Source organism: Juglans microcarpa x Juglans regia, chromosome 3S, assembly GCF_004785595.1.
Source record: "Juglans microcarpa x Juglans regia isolate MS1-56 chromosome 3S, Jm3101_v1.0, whole genome shotgun sequence".
NCBI lineage: Eukaryota > Viridiplantae > Streptophyta > Magnoliopsida > Fagales > Juglandaceae > Juglans > Juglans microcarpa x Juglans regia.
In genome coordinates, this window is record NC_054599.1 from 25,429,135 (window position 1) to 25,446,840 (window position 17,706).

General features: G+C 34.6%; 1 protein-coding gene and 1 long non-coding RNA gene across 4 annotated transcripts in view; one reads left to right on the forward strand and one right to left on the reverse strand.

Moving 5' to 3' along the window:
• Positions 1-17,079, reverse strand: part of LOC121258062 — a 40,991-nt gene extending 23,912 nt beyond the window's left edge. The window contains exon 1 of the long non-coding RNA XR_005939321.1: positions 16,972-17,079. This is a non-coding gene — a long non-coding RNA (uncharacterized LOC121258062). The remainder of the gene's footprint in view (positions 1-16,971) is intronic.
• On the forward strand, positions 816-9,283 carry LOC121258059 (phosphatidylinositol 4-phosphate 5-kinase 7-like). 3 transcript variants are annotated; one of them, XM_041159407.1, is made up of 10 exons: positions 816-971; positions 1,975-2,168; positions 2,325-3,407; positions 3,834-4,001; positions 5,116-5,281; positions 6,397-6,507; positions 6,599-6,786; positions 7,419-7,573; positions 8,368-8,536; positions 8,804-9,283. In XM_041159407.1, exons 2-10 carry the CDS (start codon positions 2,152-2,154, stop codon positions 9,078-9,080), a joined length of 2,334 nt encoding a protein of 777 aa, XP_041015341.1. In that variant the 5' UTR covers positions 816-971; positions 1,975-2,151; the 3' UTR covers positions 9,081-9,283. The 3 variants fall into 3 exon arrangements, with proteins under 3 accessions (XP_041015341.1, XP_041015344.1, XP_041015342.1); XM_041159410.1 differs by having other exon boundaries at positions 2,030-2,168; XM_041159408.1 differs by lacking the exon at positions 816-971 and adding an exon at positions 1,101-1,123.
• Positions 17,080-17,706: the final 627 nt, after the last annotated feature.

Below are 17,706 nucleotides of genomic sequence, written 5' to 3' on the forward strand. Positions count from 1 at the left end.
TGCACAAGAAAACGAACCAACTTTAAACATAAGAATTTCTATGCATGTTTCGTGAAACTCAACGTTACCAAAAATTCCTCGGTGTGGTTTTGGAAGGATGCCTACAGAAAAGGCGACAAGTTTTGCCGACACCTGCAGAACCAAAAAAAAAATGTATTTTTTTAACGAACGTCAGGCCCTTCCGGCTGGCAGGGGAGCTTGGAATCTTGGATAAACGTAAGAGAGTAGAGACCCTACAGAGGCCAGAGCCCGGCTATGGGTCCCACAAGCCACAGCCTCCGTCTTTCTCTCTCTTAATCTAATGCCAACTGCCAAGTGCCATTTCCATTCAAATACATGTTGATGTTGTAATGGTTTACCCGGTGGCACTGCCCATGCCTTTTTCCCTTTCGTGGCGGATGGTTCAGATCCCACCTAAATCGGGTACAGCTCGAGTACGTCAGTTTTGTCTGCTCCGCAACGTGGGTCCCAGAGATCTCTCCTTCCTCTGATGCCGTTTGACGCCTGCCCAGGTTCGCCACTGTACATATTTATGTGCTGTATTGGACTTTTTCTCCCCTTCAGACGTATTTATGTGCCACAACCAAAGAATCCTCAACAGGCACGAGAATCATCTAGACGTTACGCGACAGTTCAAACTACATAACTGTAGACAGAAAGAGATAACAGAGATAGAGAGGTGAAGTGTCCATTCAAGCAGAGAGCATCTGATGGGACATGGTCGGCTTGGATTCCTTTTTTAATTTGTTTTTTGGTTAAAAAAAAACTTGGGGGGGGGGGGGGGGGGGGGGGGGGGGGGGGGGGGTGGCGGTGGTCGGCTTGAGATTTTGGAAAAGAATAAATTTTTAAGGATTCGGTGGCTCTTTCAGTCTGAGTTTGTTGTACGTGGGTTGTTCTTTTCATTTTGCTTAGAGTCTACTTCACCAGAGATTCCTCTCTCTCGTTTGGATTGATGTTCTAAGCTAACTCAGGCGAGTTTATGTTTTCTCATCTAAAATCCTTTTATGCGTTATTGAATTAAAAATTCATTTTAATTCGTTTCCTTTTTTGTGAACTTGATTATTATCCTCATCAAGTACAACCTTGAATCCATCACTCTATCTGGTATCACTTGTTTCATTAGGTATAATATTGTTTATTTATTTGATGCGAAGAAATGAGAACGAACAATAAGATTTATTCTAATTAGATCCCCGTGATGTTATTTTGATTTCAAGAGGTTGATTATTATTCTTTTATATATTGGGAGACTTGGCTGTTAATTTGAGCTTAAACATATGTTTGTTTGTGATTTAGAGAGTTTGAGATTGTGGATTTTTTTTGGGGGGTGGTGGCTTTTGATATGGCCTGTGCGAGAAGTAGGCAGTAGAATGAATGAGAGTATAAAACTTGGTTGAATCAATAAATTAAATTATGGCTCCAATTGGATGGGGTGTTGTGTTCCATCTTCACCCGTTTTCGACCAGAAATGCTTGTTCGTAACTATTTCAAAAACTTTGCCTGAAATCATTTGAAGCTGCGTGTATGGACGAATGATGTTAACCATATATAGGAATTTCCTTCCCAAAAGAAATATTAATAGAGATATGGTCACAGGGAAAAATTGGAATTGTGAGTCATTCATGTCAATACAGTGGCAGGTTTGTCTTTAAAGCGTATACTTTGGAAATTTACCTGTTGAATGAATAGCACAGTTGAGGGAAAAAGAACTATTTGTAGCTACTCTTCTTTTTTGTGGTGATGCACGTACCTGGCAATCATCCAACATGATTGCCGGCTATTATGATCAAATGTATAACTGGATCAAGCAATTTAGATTTGGATGCCTTTGAAGCACCCTGAAGAAATGGAAAATAATAGATTTGCAAAGCAGTGGAATTCTATTTGGCAACATACAAAAGATGGATGCTTTAACGTTTTAAATGCCATGTTGTTCTCTGATGTGCCTCTCTTTACTAATACTACACCAACCAGATCAGTCTTGTTTGTTCAGCATCCCCGACTGGACATGACGATCTTAAATTGGTAGTGAAGGTGAAAGAAGAATTTCCTTATCAGTGTTCAAATGACTGTTCAGAGTCGAGAAAGGTATCTGAGACGAGACTTGTAAAAGGCATGTAGATCAGCTAGATCACTTATCGCATACTGGTAATGGCTGACACTCAAAGGTAAAATAACTTGGTAAATCTTGTTCTCTCCTTCTACATATATCTACCATTACCAAAGTCAGAGTATCTTTCTGTTCATACATGAATCATTCTTCTTATCCAAAATTCTGATTAGCAGTGATAGAATTTTGGTTGATATATTTGTATTTTTTTCAGACTTGGTGAGAAGGTCTTTCCGAATGGAGATATCTATAGTGGTAATTTTGAGGGAGTACAGCCCAATGGCAAAGGTAAATATACATGGTCAGATGGAACGATTTATGAAGGGGATTGGGATGGAGGAAAAATATCAGGGAAGGGGAAAATCATTTGGTCATCGGGGGCAAAATATGAGGGTGATTTCTCTGGGGGCTATCTTCATGGTATTGGCACCTTTACTGGACCTGATGGGTCCGTTTACCATGGGGCCTGGAGGATGAATGTCCAGCATGGGATTGGCGAAAAGCAGTATTCTACTTCTGATACATATGAAGGTTCATGGAAGGAAGGAGTACATGAAGGCTGTGGCAGCTATTGTTGGAATGATGGAAACACATATATCGGGAATTGGAAAGGTGGGAAAATGTGCGGTAGAGGGGTTATGAAATGGGTAAATGGTGATGTTTTTGAAGGCTTTTGGTTAAATGGGTTTAGACATGGGTCTGGAATACATAGGTTTGCTGATGGGGGATATTACTTTGGAAAGTGGAATAGGGGCCTAAAAGATGGAAAAGGAACTTTCTATCCTACTGGGTGCAAACATCCATCTTTGAAGAAGTGTCATTACTCTCTCGAATGTGATGACAGAAATTTTCTTCCGTCTCACAGTTCATCATTGAACTCAGAGGAAGACAGGGTAACAAGACCAAGTGTTAAGCACAGTCTTTCTGAGAAGATTTTTAGTAATGGAGTTTTACGAAGTACAGGTCAAATATCACAAAGGAGTTCATTGTTAAATGGAAATTGGAGAGTCTTTTGTCCTGCTAGGGTCCTAAGATGCCATGAATCTTCAGGCACGTCTTCCCATACCTCTTATGAAGATCAGGATGAGGCACAAGATAACAGTACTTTATTTTATGAAAGGGAATATGTGCAAGGAGTTTTAATCAAAGAGAGAATTAGGACATATGCCGAGTTATCAAGCAAAACAAAACAGCGTAAAAAATTTAATATGAAAGAAGCAACAAGGAGCTCTTGTTTGGATGTTTTCAAAGGCCATCGGAGCTATTATTTAATGCTTAATTTGCAACTTGGTATAAGGTAAATCAATTGAATCCTCTCACGTAGAAAGCCAAGTTCTATGGTGTACTTCTAATGATTTCACTTCAAATTCTTTTAATTAGAAAGTGTCCATATTGTGAACTGTGTACATTACGATAGTTCATTTGAATTATAATCTTTAAATTAGATTTGTTGTCAATGATTCTTAAATCTCAAGGTTTATGGTTGATCAAGCCAGATTATCTTTCACTCTTACCAAGCTTTCTTTTTTTTCTTTTTTGGGGGGGGGGGGGGGGGGGGGGGGGGGGGGGGGGGGGGGGGGGGGGGGGGGGGGGGGGTTGTTCTGAGTGGGCTGATATAGATCTATCTTGGTTTTTTGCTGTCATATGATGGATTTTTGTTTTGGTACAAATTGATTCTTGTATTCTTCGCCTATGACAATTGTTAACTATTTAAAGTTAACAGGTACACTGTTGGCAAGATTACACCAGTCCCTATGCGTGAAGTGCGGTCATCTGATTTCAGTGATCAAGCTAGAATATGGATGTATTTTCCAAGAAAGGGTTCCCAGTTTACTCCTCCACATTATTCTTTTGATTTCTATTGGAAAGACTATTGCCCAATGGTCTTCAGGTACCTACCAATCTTTTGTGTAATTGTTGTTTTACTTTTGAAAGAGTAAACTAATGAGAGCCTTGCAATTTAATATTTTGTTTGAGGGCTACATGGTTAAAGCTCTGTTTGTTTAGATTCCACAAGTACTAATCATGCATCTATAATTATTATTATTTTTTGTAAGTAAGACAATTTTATTAAAGAGTGAAAAGGTGCTTATGCAACTTGCAAGTGCACTGGGAGTATACAGAAGATACACATATCAAGAAAAGAAAAAAATTGTCAAAAAAATCGTGAAAACTAAAACTGGAAATACCTAAGTGTGCCACCATCCAATGATAAAGGGATCTAAAGAGTAAATCCTTAAGCTCTTCCGTATTCTTTTCACAATCCTTGAAACTTTGATCATTCTGCCCCTCCAAATATGCCACTTAAGGCAGATTGGGATCATTTTCAATAAATTTGCACGATGTTGGCTGCCAAACCAACCTTTCCATGGGAAGGGATGACTTTGGAGGGTATTGTTGAGAATTCCATCTATCGGCATGACTTGGAATTTACATGATAGAATGCCATTCAAATGTGCTGACAAAACACCATTGATCACCTTTGGGTAGATGACTGGAACGCTAATCACAAGTTGTTGAAATGTACAGAAAGAAAGAGATGAGGGAGGAAGAGTTGTCTGCTGTCTTCAAATGTGACTTCCCACTTCCATAGACCTTTATTGTCTACTTTCATTCCTTTTTGTCTCTGCGAAATTACTTTTTATTTTATGATCACTTAGAATACTCCTGACCACTACTTATCAAAAATAAAAAAAACAAAAATAAAGAATGCTTCTGTACACCGATGAATAATTTGTTATAGGAAGTGATCTTGTGAATAATTTAGTTAATATGAGTTTGTAGATAGCATGAGGATTTTGTCATTAAGATTGAAAACAAAAATATTCATGACTTTTCTCAAAGCACCAAGTAGTTTCTCTATGGTCTGATGCTTTTTAGATCATAACTGGATTACGCTTCAAGGCATTATTCTTTTTTGAATGATTCCTCAAACAGTATCGTCAGTTGCAAGTGCATTAAAAATGGCCAAACACCCTGTTTGAAGAATAAAACTACATTTACAGGAATTTGAGGGAGATGTTCAAGTTAGATGCGGCGGAGTACATGATGTCCATGTGTGGTGATGATGGTCTGAGGGAGCTTGCTTCTTCGGGTAAAAGTGGCAGTATCTTCTATCTTTCTCATGATGACAGATTTGTGATCAAGACATTAAAAAAATCAGAACTGAAGGTTTGAACACTTGCAAACTTCCAAATTATTTTATATTTTATCTGTTCTTTGTGTTTCAAATCCCAAGCACGTCAACCAATCTACTTACCTGTTTGCTGATTTCTGTGACTCTGAAGATCTTCCATTTCGCTGCACAACCTTAGAGGCAGAACCCGTTGTATTTTCTTATGATTATGGAGGACCTGGTTTCAGTTTACTCATGCTTCTTTATATTTGCCCCTCTCAAAGAATTGAAATATTTTTATCGCTTCCTACTTGATTTTTTAGTTTAAATTTATAAATTCAGGCCAAATGTGAAATGGAGCTGTTAAAGAGAGTTTCTTTGATTCTGTATAGCCTTCCTAGTACGAATGCATGATCATACTCCACTGTAAATAGGGGTACCTTCTTGTATACATCCTGTATACTTGGGCATTTGCCTAGTTCTATCAAGAAAATTTTTACTTCTATAAAAAAAAAAAAAAAAAAAAAAAAAAAAAAAAAAAAAAAAAAAAAAAATTAGGGGTACCTGTACTGCTTTCAATTGGAGAACCTTGACCCAGCAGCTGTAGCATACAAGAAAATTACTCCATAGGGTTAGAATTAGGGAATATGGCATGAAAAAGTATAAGTATTTGGATTTTATTTCTTTTTCTCTCTGTCAAGCAATGATTTTCAAGTCATATTTGAATTTGGTCATGATAAAAATTTTGTTGGTGAGGAATACCAGCTGCTCATACCCTGCTAACGCTAGTGCAGCCTGTCTTTCTCATAACTTTGTTGCGAATACCATTAAGTATTTCAAAATTTTAGATGCCTTTGATGTGTATTGGTGGGGATAAGCCATTGGGTTAACAGGAAACGTGATCTGAGTTGATATTGGTGGTGTTGCATACACTAAGTGAGTTTTTCCCTTTTATCTCTTCTGTTGTTGTCAATGGTTACGATAATGACATTGTTTGATTTACTATAGACTTTTCGTGATGTGTCTATTTCATAATATAGTTTTGTTCTGTGCAGTACATGTTTTTGAATAGAAATTTAACTTAACAAATTATTCAACTTTATTTGATTGTTCCTCTTGTTCAGCAATGGCGTTAACCATGACTATAATGTTTTTTTTCTCTTTTTTGTAGGCTCTACTCAAGATGCTTCCTTACTATTATCGTCATGTAGGAAAATATGAGAACACTCTGATAACAAAATATTTTGGGCTCTACAGGATAACATTAATAGGTGGAAAAAAGGTATCTCTTATCACGCCATATGGCTCGTATTTCCTTTTGGTTATGTAGGTCACTTATTTTTAATATGAATCTTTGATCATTTTGCTGTTAGGTACGCTTTGTGGTCATGGGGAATATGTTTTGCACAGAACTACAAATTCACCGTCGTTATGATTTGAAAGGATCATATCAAGGAAGATTTACAGATGAAGATAAAATTGATGAGACTACCACATTGAAAGATCTTGATTTATCATATGAATTTCATATGGACAAATTATTACGGGAATCCCTTTTTGGGTAAGTTCCTTTGTTTTGAAATTGTGATGTAAACTTCGATTTTATAACCTACTAGTGAGTGATCCGATCCCTTACAACTAATAGATATGATAGCAAGACTTAGGAGAACATTGAAAGGTATATACTCTGCGCTCTGGTTTGCTGATGTTACCTGTTGTTTCTAGGTCAGTTCTTTAGCGTTAGCTAAAATCTTTTACTCTCTCCCTCTTTCTCTCTCTGGTTTTCCAAGGCTTATTGAATTGCTTAAAATGGCTTCACAGTAGCCAATTAGCTTTATAAAAAAACTTTCTTACTGAAAATGCCTACGAAAATTACTAGAGTAATAAGTTTGATCTTTGAGCAAACAAACTTGCTCAGAGTTCCGATATAATCATGCTTTAAAATTGCTCTTGCTTCTATAAAACTCCAAGGCTGTTTGTTATGGTTAATTCAGTTGAAGCCCACATTGCTCTGGCTCAAAACTCTAAGACTTGTACTGATTAGACATTCAACTTTATTGTATGAGAATGGGACTCATCTTCCCTCTGCCCCCTATGTTTGTTTCTCTTTTCAAGATTTTTTTCATATGACCTGCAATAGTATAGTGTATGTTCCTCTGATTTTCGGTATAATTATCTTTTCCTCTTCTGCAGACAAATTTCTATGGACTGTATGTTCTTAGAATCACTGCAGATCATTGATTATAGCCTTCTGTTGGGATTACACTTTAGAGCTCCAGAGCACCTGAAGCCTCTCATAGAAAATACCAGTGCAATTCACCATCACGAGAGTTTCCCTCCTGGTGATGGTAGATATTTCTTTCTCATGAACATTTTGTTAGTTAAACTTGGATTTGTTTAACTTATGCCCTTGATTGCATTTTTTTTTTAACATCCTTTGGCTTTCTCAATGTCATTTAAATCTCTAGTTGTCCTGCAGAGATATTCGTTGCAGTTATATGTCAGAAAATGTTTAAAAAGTTACTTGCTCGTTTCTGGTATGGTATATGGGGGTGATGGGTGAGATCACGGCTTGAAGAGTTACTTCTTTTTCATTCTGAGAAATAAGGACATTTTGTTAGTCATCTCACTTATGGGAGAGGAATATTGTGGTTATGAGTGCAAGTTACTTGCCAGTCTAAAATTGCTATGAAAACTTCATCATTAACTGCCTATGTTCTTATATTTAAATTATGAAATTTGATCCCCCTAGAGGATTTACAATTGGCAACAACTACTAGAAATTTGTACTTGTGTATGTTTTGCACGCATCATATATTGGTTTTATTCTCCTGCTGTGCACTCCAACAACTTGGGGTTTCGGGACTCATATTTATATTTTGTTAATTTAAAGAATGAGTTGGTTTATGATTTGGAGTAATCCAGTGAAAATCCAAGGAAGAGATTAAGGGAAGAAAACATAATGCGCGGTAGACAGGAATAGTTCCTTTTAGTCTTGCAAAATAATGAGATCGGGTGTGTGTGGACTTGAGTGCATGTGTGAAAGACACTATATCTTTGAACTTTTTTTGGTTTCTGCTTCAGAACTTTTAGGTATTATTAATTAGCTTTCACTTTCAAGCTTATGTTCCATGTCCAACAGGAGCAATTTCGCGAGGAAAACCCCCTACTCGTTCAAAAAGTCTGCTACTAGTAACCCATGAACCCAGCTCTGTCAGCACAGTTCCAGGTCCTCACATCAGAGGAAGTACGTTGAGAGCATATTCTTTAGGTGACAAGGAAGTTGATCTTTTACTGCCTGGTACTGGGAGGTAACTCCTATGATCATTATCAATTTTTGCTGCTACACACTGCAACTCTCTCTTTCAGTAACAAGACACGCTGCTAAACAGTTGCAGCTTTGGTTCATCATATCCATGCAGTCATAGATGTATTTGTTTCTCATATCTTGTGGCGCGTATCGCCACTCTCAACACTACGATTTCTACAGCACTTATTTAAATATCAGGCATATAAATGTCATCTATTTCAATCTATATATATAATTAACAGCTATATATAATTACATTTTTACTCAGGCTACGTGTGCAGTTAGGAGTTAACATGCCAGCACAGGCAAATCAGAAGCTTCGGCAGGATGAGGTCGATTCCAAAGCTGAACTTTCTGAGGTTTATGATGTTGTTCTCTATTTGGGCATAATCGATATACTGCAGGAATACAATTTGAAAAAGAAGCTGGAGCATAGATATAAATCGTTGAAATTTGACCCCCTCACAATCTCATCTGTTGAACCCAAGCTGTATGCTTCCCGTTTTATCAATTTCTTGAAGACAGTTTTCCCAGACGTGCCATGATCGAGAGGATGATCTTCACCACTTTGTTCTTTTCTGCTCACCATAATCGTTTCCTAGGAAATCAAAGCTCTGTCTCCTTGCATGCTAACATACAATTCTTTTACATCCATTCATTGTAAAGTATAACAGATTATTCTATTTTTACTTTTTGTATAGAAGATTATCTATCAAGAGATGAATCTCGTTGAATTAAAAAATTATCATATTATATTTTTTATGTATTGAGACAGGGTCTGCATATGATAATGTGAACGTAATGCTGAACCAATACGTACGTTTTCCACTGTATTGCTCTTAAAACACTGAAATTTACTCTCTCTCTCTCCCTTGATGGAGATGGATGTCCTGAATATTGTGGATTTGACTTATAAAGCATGCACGTTGGGCCGAGTTGATCTACAAATTATATATCCTCCCAGGGATAGATTATTGTATACTGAAATTATCCAAATGCCCATATATCGTCATGGAAGTATCTATCAATTTATTTAAAAAATTGGTTAGCCAACAAGTATGCAATTAATTTAATAATTATGTAATAACATAGAATAAATAAAGTGTGTAACATCAATTTTGGTTACGAAAGGAAATTCTTTGAAGAACTACTCAAAAGTAAAACCCTACGGGACAATCAAACTCAGGAAAGTCAATCTTATTATTTGAAAATCAATTACAAGTAATTCTCAATTATAAAATCTTTGTAACTTGACTCTCTTACTTGACCAGACAAATGACTCATTTGTCTTCTACCGCAGTAGCAGCCAGAACCTTCAAACTATTGACTTCCTTCCTGAAACTCCAATGGCTGAACTTGATCACTTCAACTCCGACATGGAGTAAGCACGCACTCAAAGAGAGAATTGAAAAATACTAAAAAATTCTTCACAAGAATTTTCTCATACTCATGCACTTGGATCACTCTCCAATACTTCCAAGTTCTGAAAAATAACGATCAAAAGATTACTCACCTAGTTCAGATCTTCATCATAAATATTTTGATCAATATTTGATCTGCAGTAGGATTTTGCTGACGGATTGAGTCTATTAGAAATTTGAGGCACAATAGGAATTTGCTGATGAGAGGACTCTACTGGAAACGAGTCTGTTGACACATCTGTTGACACCTAGCGCTAAGTCTTCTCGGCAGATAACTGTTCCATTACTGGATAACTCCTAACCTTTCGAACATCAGATCACACCCTCTTGACTTATCGACTCATTATCTAATAACCACTTTATTCAAATTAAATGTTCATAGATAAATATAAAAATATTTACATTCATCCAACTCATCAATGTAACAACTTAAACAAATCTCTATTGTCCTAGTCATCTAATCCTAGCCAACTACTTTTATATTTACATATACGTACAGCCGATCGAGTAGTACTGGTAATTTGATAATTTTTTGGACTAACGAATTATTCTACTCAATAGTTTTACACCATATACTTGATGATGTGAGTATTTATTTTTTATTTTTTTTCGTGTATGATGTAGAGTTGTTGAATGGAACTTTTCTTTGAGATAAGATCATTAATATATCCTAAATAGGTAGCTAAGTGATAATAAAATCGTGATTTATGTGAGACAATGAAACAAATTATAATAATAAAGTACTACTCATGTAATGCAAATATATAGGTACCTCACTATATGTTTCGGCTGGTAATTATTAGATCTGATCGAGTCATCATCTGAAATTGAGCCGGTGGATATTGCACATACGTACTACGAAACAAGCTGGTTTAGAAAAAAGGATGGTACTAACATGCCCTCCAGAGTTTAACGCTTTAGTTGGAATTTTTTTTATATTTTATATTTAATTTTTTTAAACATTATTTTATTAGTCATTAAGAAAAAATTAAAAAAATATAAAATTTTACTAATAGTGATTAACTTTTTTAATCATTAAGTAAAAAATAAAATAAAATGCATGAGCAATAAGATTGAGAGTAGGGGTGCTACCCGTACCATATAGTGCAGTGTAGCCCCCTCCCAGCCCCAGCCCACTTTATAATGTACTACATTCCTCTAGGCTAAAAAATTATTTCTAAATTCAAAAGTAATCAAAAACATATGTGGGGACTCAAATTATAAATTTAAATTTGTAAATATTACTATATTTTAAAAATTATGTAGTTTTCAGATTGGCTATTACATATTTTGTGTAAGTTGTAGTGTAAAATAAGAGTCACATTTCTTAAGTGTGAGACTTGTATTGTCAAAACAATCTATAAAAGAGTCACCCTATTACACTATAACTTACATAAAGTATTAAATAAAAGTTCTACTCAATACACATTACTATATTTATATGAAATAAAAATAATAAATATTTATATATTTATATTAAAAAAAAAAAGAGGTGCGGGCGGGATTGGGCCCTACCGGCCCCTGCCCCCACTAGGGGGCTAAATGCAAGGCGGGGCGAACAAGGGTGGGGCAGTGGGGTGTAGGGCCCCGCTGCCCACCCCTAATTGAGGGGGCAAACTCATGGATTCATTCAGCATTTTCTTTTAAAAAAAATGCAGGTTACCACATCTCCAATTGGTTACTACTGAAAATCTAAAGCTTGGAGTCTTTTTAACAATATTTATAAAAATATATTTATTACATTTTACTTATCTACAAATCATTTTATTTGATAAGAATCAAAGTTTAGATATGATGAAACAATGATACTCATCAATTTGCATGATAATCATAATAGTGTGCTAATTGGAAAGACTTGATTTGTAGGAAATTTAAATTTTAAACTTTTCTTACAAATCAAATCTTGCCATGTCAACGACTTATAAATAGAATTTTTCTTTCACCTTTCCTTCTTCCTTCTTTATTCAATACATAACGAATCAAGATTTTGTACGTGAGGATCATTATTATTATATTTTTGTTGTTGTTGTTATTTTGAGTAAAGGTAATCGTGTATTTAATTATGCATAATGCTATTTGTACTTACATAACAAAACATATTGACGTATTAGTTATTAATATGACAATATGCTGAAGATTATGAAATTCAAAATTTAAATTTAAAAATAAAAATGATAAAATGAGTCAAGTACATAAAATTGAAAGTGAATTTATAAGTACATAAGTCACTACTCTTTAATTATTTATTTGCATTTGCGTGCGTATATAACTATCTCTATATAACTATTTCTATATATACAAATTGAAAAAACTTCATCTTTGCAGAAAATGCATGAGCGCTCGTGAATGATGAATTGAGTTCCATTAATTAGTCAAGAGTCTGATAACCTGATAGCATATGACCCGATTCTCCAAATAAAAAACTTGGGATACCCCTCTATAAAAAAAGAAAAAAGAGTTTCAATTAGATGTTTACCAAACCCATGCTTTTGGCCAATAAATATACAGATCATACTATTTAATTCATTTAGAAATTATAAAGCAAATAAGCCAAAAAGATCACATGCAACGTCCTTTTCTGGCCGCTCATGAGGCATGCAAAATAAGTACATGAGCTTGGTGCTAATTCTATCTCATTTAATGCCTTTAACTTTTCATCGTGCTTCCTACTCATTCATTCATCACTACTAGTACTAGAAACTTCCTTCATAATGGAATTAATTAATTTCATTTTAATAATATTCTTTTTTTTCATATATTTATAATGATCAGAAATCTCGAAAACCATGCAAATTAAATACAACGCGTTTTTAATCTAGTAATTTAAATCATCATGTAATTCATCTGATCCCTCTCTATCCCAAAGAAAAAAGAAAAGTGCATAAAAAAAATATAAAAGAATATAAATAAGGACAAAAAAAAATGTATCTTTTCCATGTTTTCCAAATCCTCCACAAGTCTGATCATCGTGATCTTCATGCATGAGTGCCTTCATGGCTGCTACCATCTTGTTAAAAAACAAACCCTGCTAGCTAGCATGCCAGCCATTATATTAGATATGATCACGATGATCCTCCCTTTCATATATGATCTTCTGATCTGTTTATTTAAGTACTCAGCCTTCATATATACAAAGAATTCCATATACCTGCAGGAAGAGAGAACTTAAGAGAGACATAGTACTACCATCTGTCTATCCAGTCCAAAACTTGTAACCGAAATCCGGATAACCGGAAACCTGATTATCTAGATTTCAAACCCGGCCGTGTTTTTACCCGGTCCGGATGAACAATCTTAAAAATTTATGGTTTTACAACTTTCTCCCGGCCTCTCTCTTGATGGAGATCATGGATGTCCTGTATATGATTTAGTTTTTCTTCAACATTGTGGATTTGACTTATGAAACACGTTGGGTTTAGTTGATCTACAAATTATACTGCTGATGTAATATTTTATGGAAAATGATAGGGTTATTATTCTCTTACTACTTATTTCCTATTCTTTCTGTATTTTTTTTTTAATTTTACTTAATAGTTAAGGAAGTAACTATTAATAAAATTATATTTTTTTATTTTTTTCTTAATGATTAAGGATGTTAAAAAAAGACACTATATATAAATAGTAAATAGTTAGTAAAATGGTAGTAACCCTACCATTAACCATATTATATATCCTCTCAAGGGTAGATTATTATATACATATAGCCAATCTAGCTAGTAGTACTGGTAATTTGATAATTTTCCAGACTATCAAATTATTCTATTCAACAGTTTTATACTATATACTTGATGATGTGAGTATTTTTTATTTATTTTATTTTTCGTTGTGATGTATGGTTGTCGAATAGAAATTTTCTCTGAGATAAGATCATTAATATATCCTAGCTAGCTAGGTAGCTAGGTAATAAAAACCTGATTTATGTGAGACAACGAAACAAATGATAATAAAGTAGTACTACTCATTTAATTAATGCAAATATATATAGGTACTGTTACTTATTGTTTCGGCTGGTAAATTGGGTAATTATTAGATCTGATCGAGTCATCATCACGTGAAATTGATCAGCTGGTGGATATTGCACGTATGTATACTACCAAGCAAGTTGATTTAGAAAAAGGATGGCACTAACATGCTCATGTCCAGAGAGTTTACCGTACCGTTAGTTGAAGTTTTTTTTATATTCTTTATTTAATTTTTTAACCACTATTTTAATATTCATTAAGAAAAAATTAAAAAAAAAATACACGATTTTAAGAGAATAACTTCCTGCAGGTTCTACACTCTCCCCTAAAAAATGGCATCTACTAGAAATGTTCTGCCATCTAAAGATTATGAAATCTGTAATTCAAATTTAAAAATAAAAATGATAAAATGAGTCAAGTACATAAAATTGTAAGTGAAATTACAAGTACATTATAAGTCACTACTCTTTAATTATTTATTTGCATTTGCATGCGATTATAACTATCTATATATATATATATATATATATATATATACAAATTGGAAAAACTTCATCTTTGTAGAAGAAGCACGATCGCTTATGATTGATCAATTGAGTTCCAATTAGACAAGAGTCTGATGGCATGATAACATATATATGAACCAGATCTCCAAATAGAAAATCTGAGTTCGAAACCTCCCACCCCCTTCATCGAAAAAAAAAAAAAAAATTGAGTTTCAATTAGATGTTTACCAAACCCATGCTTTTGGCCAATAAATATACAGATCATACTATTTAATTCATTCAGAAAATTATAAAGCAAATAAGCCAAAAAGATCACATGCAACGTCCTTTTCTGGCTGCTAGGGCATGCAAAATAAGTACATGAGCTTGGTGCTAATTCTATCTCCTTTAATGCCTTTAACTTCTCATCGTGCTTCCTATTCATTCATTCATGATCACTAATAGTACTAGAAACTTCCTTCATAACGGAATTAATTAATTTCCTTTTAATAATATTCCTTTTTTTTCATATATATATATATATATATTTATAATGATCAGAAATCTTGAAAACCATGCGAATTAATACAACGCGTTTTTAATCTAGTAATTTAAATCATCATGTAATTCATCTGATCCCTCTCTATCCCAAAGAAATAAAAAAAAAATGGACAAAAAAATAAAAAGAATATTATATATAAATAAGGACAAAAAAAATGTATCTTTTCCATATTTTCCAAATCCTCCACAAGTCTGATCATCGTGATCTTCATGAGTGCCTTCATGGATATATGCTACCATCTTGTTCAAAAACAAAACCTGCTACCATTATATATATATATATATATATATATATATATATATATTATGATTTGTTTATCTAAGTGCTCAGCATTCAGATATACAAAGAATTCTATATACCTGCAGGAAGAGAGAACTAAAACTGTCTACCTGGATGGAGTTTAAATAATTACTGGCTGCAACTGCAAATAAAAAATTGGAAAAAAAAAAAAAAAAAGGCTAAAACTGTAGCTGGGTACGTAGGTTAAAAACCAAAAGATGCCTGAAAACCTGATCGAATGATCATACACAGAATTTCAAATTTATTAGGCTCCACAATATATGCCACCGTACCCTTCTATCTTGACCATTAATAACCATTTTGCGGCCTTTCAGAGAAAGCAATCCTTTCCTCTTATCATTTGGAACTAAAACATTAAGCTATCCGGCCACTTTTTTTTTTTTTTTTTTTTTGTTTTGGAAAGCAAAAATCATTGCACCAAATCTCGGCCTGTTTCTTTAGTGTTTATTAGAGAGAGAGAGAGAGAGAACATAGCCATGGTCAACACAAAAAAAGGTGAAACGATTACGAAGTCAGAAAAAGGTGAAAGTCAAATGGCATCGTCTGAACTTGTTTCTTAGCATTTTTGACAAGTGGTTGAAAATTGAAATATATTGCATGCAAAGTCCAAGTTCAGAGAGAGAGAGAGAGAGAGAGAGATTTCCACAGTACCCTCGATTACCTTCATGATCATCAGCTGCATCATCACGTTGAAAGATGAAGGGAAAGAGATCTGAGGATGGTAATCGGTTCACGGGAATGAAGCCTGGTCCGAGATCACATAGGCTTATAATAAATCTGTGAAGATCTTTTTTGTTTTTCTGGAGACTCAAAAGTCTCAAAAAACCTCAAAGATTTAACATCACCAACATGCCCTCGAGCCAAACAACATTCCCATAAACCTTGACCCCTCGATTCAACGTACATATATTTCAGACAATACCGATCGATCGGCAAATTATATGGCTGGGAAAGACGCCTAGCTAGCTAACTCGCTAGTCCAACAAACACACACACACACACACACTGCTCCCCACCCTAATAAATTCATTGAAATCTCTCTCAAACGCAATCTCTGTGAACTTTTCCCTTTGACATAACTCAGAAAAAACCAAACCTCAGAGAGAGAGAGAGAGAAGGGGGGGGCGGGTTTAAAAATAAGCAATATTGGACTCACCAAGAAAGAAACCAAACTCATATTCTCATCTTCTAAAAAAACCCTAGATCACATGGCCTTATATAGAAAGAGAGAGAAACCAAGAGACACCTCATTCAATGACCCTTACCCTACGTAGGTATATATATATGAGACAACGCGCAGTCGCACACTTTAATGTTCTGCGCCTGTTACTTAAGTACGTAGTACTATTGTTTAATTTCCGAAATTACAGAGATGATATTTACATTCGTATTTTTTTAAAAAAAATAAAAATAAATACAGAAGTTATATGAAAAAAAAGTTATTTTTAAATAGTAAACTCCTATTCTTTTTTAAAATGATTGTGCGGCATTTGCTCACTCCACCACTATACGTAGCATTACTCTTAATTATAAAGCTTTTTTTTTTTCTGTTTTCATTATTAATGATCTAATAAGCAATATAATAAACTAGGGATTGAATTATTGAATAATCTCCTTCTTAAGTGGAAAAGTATCAACGTATGATATAAAATATGAGTAATGCTAGAGAGAAGTCATTGTAGCAATGCACACTTTGTACTCACTACATGGCTACTTTTAGTTCTCTACTTTTTTATTTTAGACTTGAGAGATGTGTGGTCTAGATGATGCCACATCATGTATACAAAATGGTTACTCCCAACAGTAACTTCTATCTATATTTATTCATAAAATATATAACTATGCAAGTAACTAGTTTTGAGGTCAGGAGTTTGAGTCCGGCATAAGTCGAAACCGCTTTCGGAAGTAGTGCCTAACCAAGAGTCTATGGGATGGGTGTTGGACTGGCTGACATCTTGGTGGTGCTGTGATGACGGGCTCGCCTATTGGGCAGTAGCTATGGCTCAAACCGGATATTCCACAACGAAGATGGGCTCCTATGGTCACACCCAGAAATGGTACCTACACTGGTTGCCCCCACCTCTCCTTTTGAGCTAAAAAAAGAAAAAAAGAAAAAAAAAACTAGTTTTTTGAACCCACAAATTGATTTATTCTTCTTAAATAGATGGTTAGAAAATGAACAATATACCATTTTTAGTATTAATTTGAGCGATAAATGAATGAGAAAATTCATCATTAGAAAGAAAACTAACGAAAGGTGTGTGCATATGTATACATATATTATATATAAAGGAATGCTATAATCACAAAGGGATTATACAAAAGTAATTCCACAAACAAACGTGTCTTCATATGATCCGTTAGATCTGTTTTACAATAAAAGTAGATTTATAATCTGACAAACCACATCAAGCCGCATCAATTTGTGAGATTACTTTTGT

Bases quoted from the DNA above. Each gene is read 5' to 3' on its own strand.
- LOC121258059 (XM_041159407.1), top strand. The intron at 4,002-5,115 runs GTACCTACCAAT...CTACATTTACAG, and splicing joins TATTGCCCAATGGTCTTCAG to GAATTTGAGGGAGATGTTCA. The intron at 7,574-8,367 runs GTAGATATTTCT...CATGTCCAACAG, and splicing joins GAGTTTCCCTCCTGGTGATG to GAGCAATTTCGCGAGGAAAA.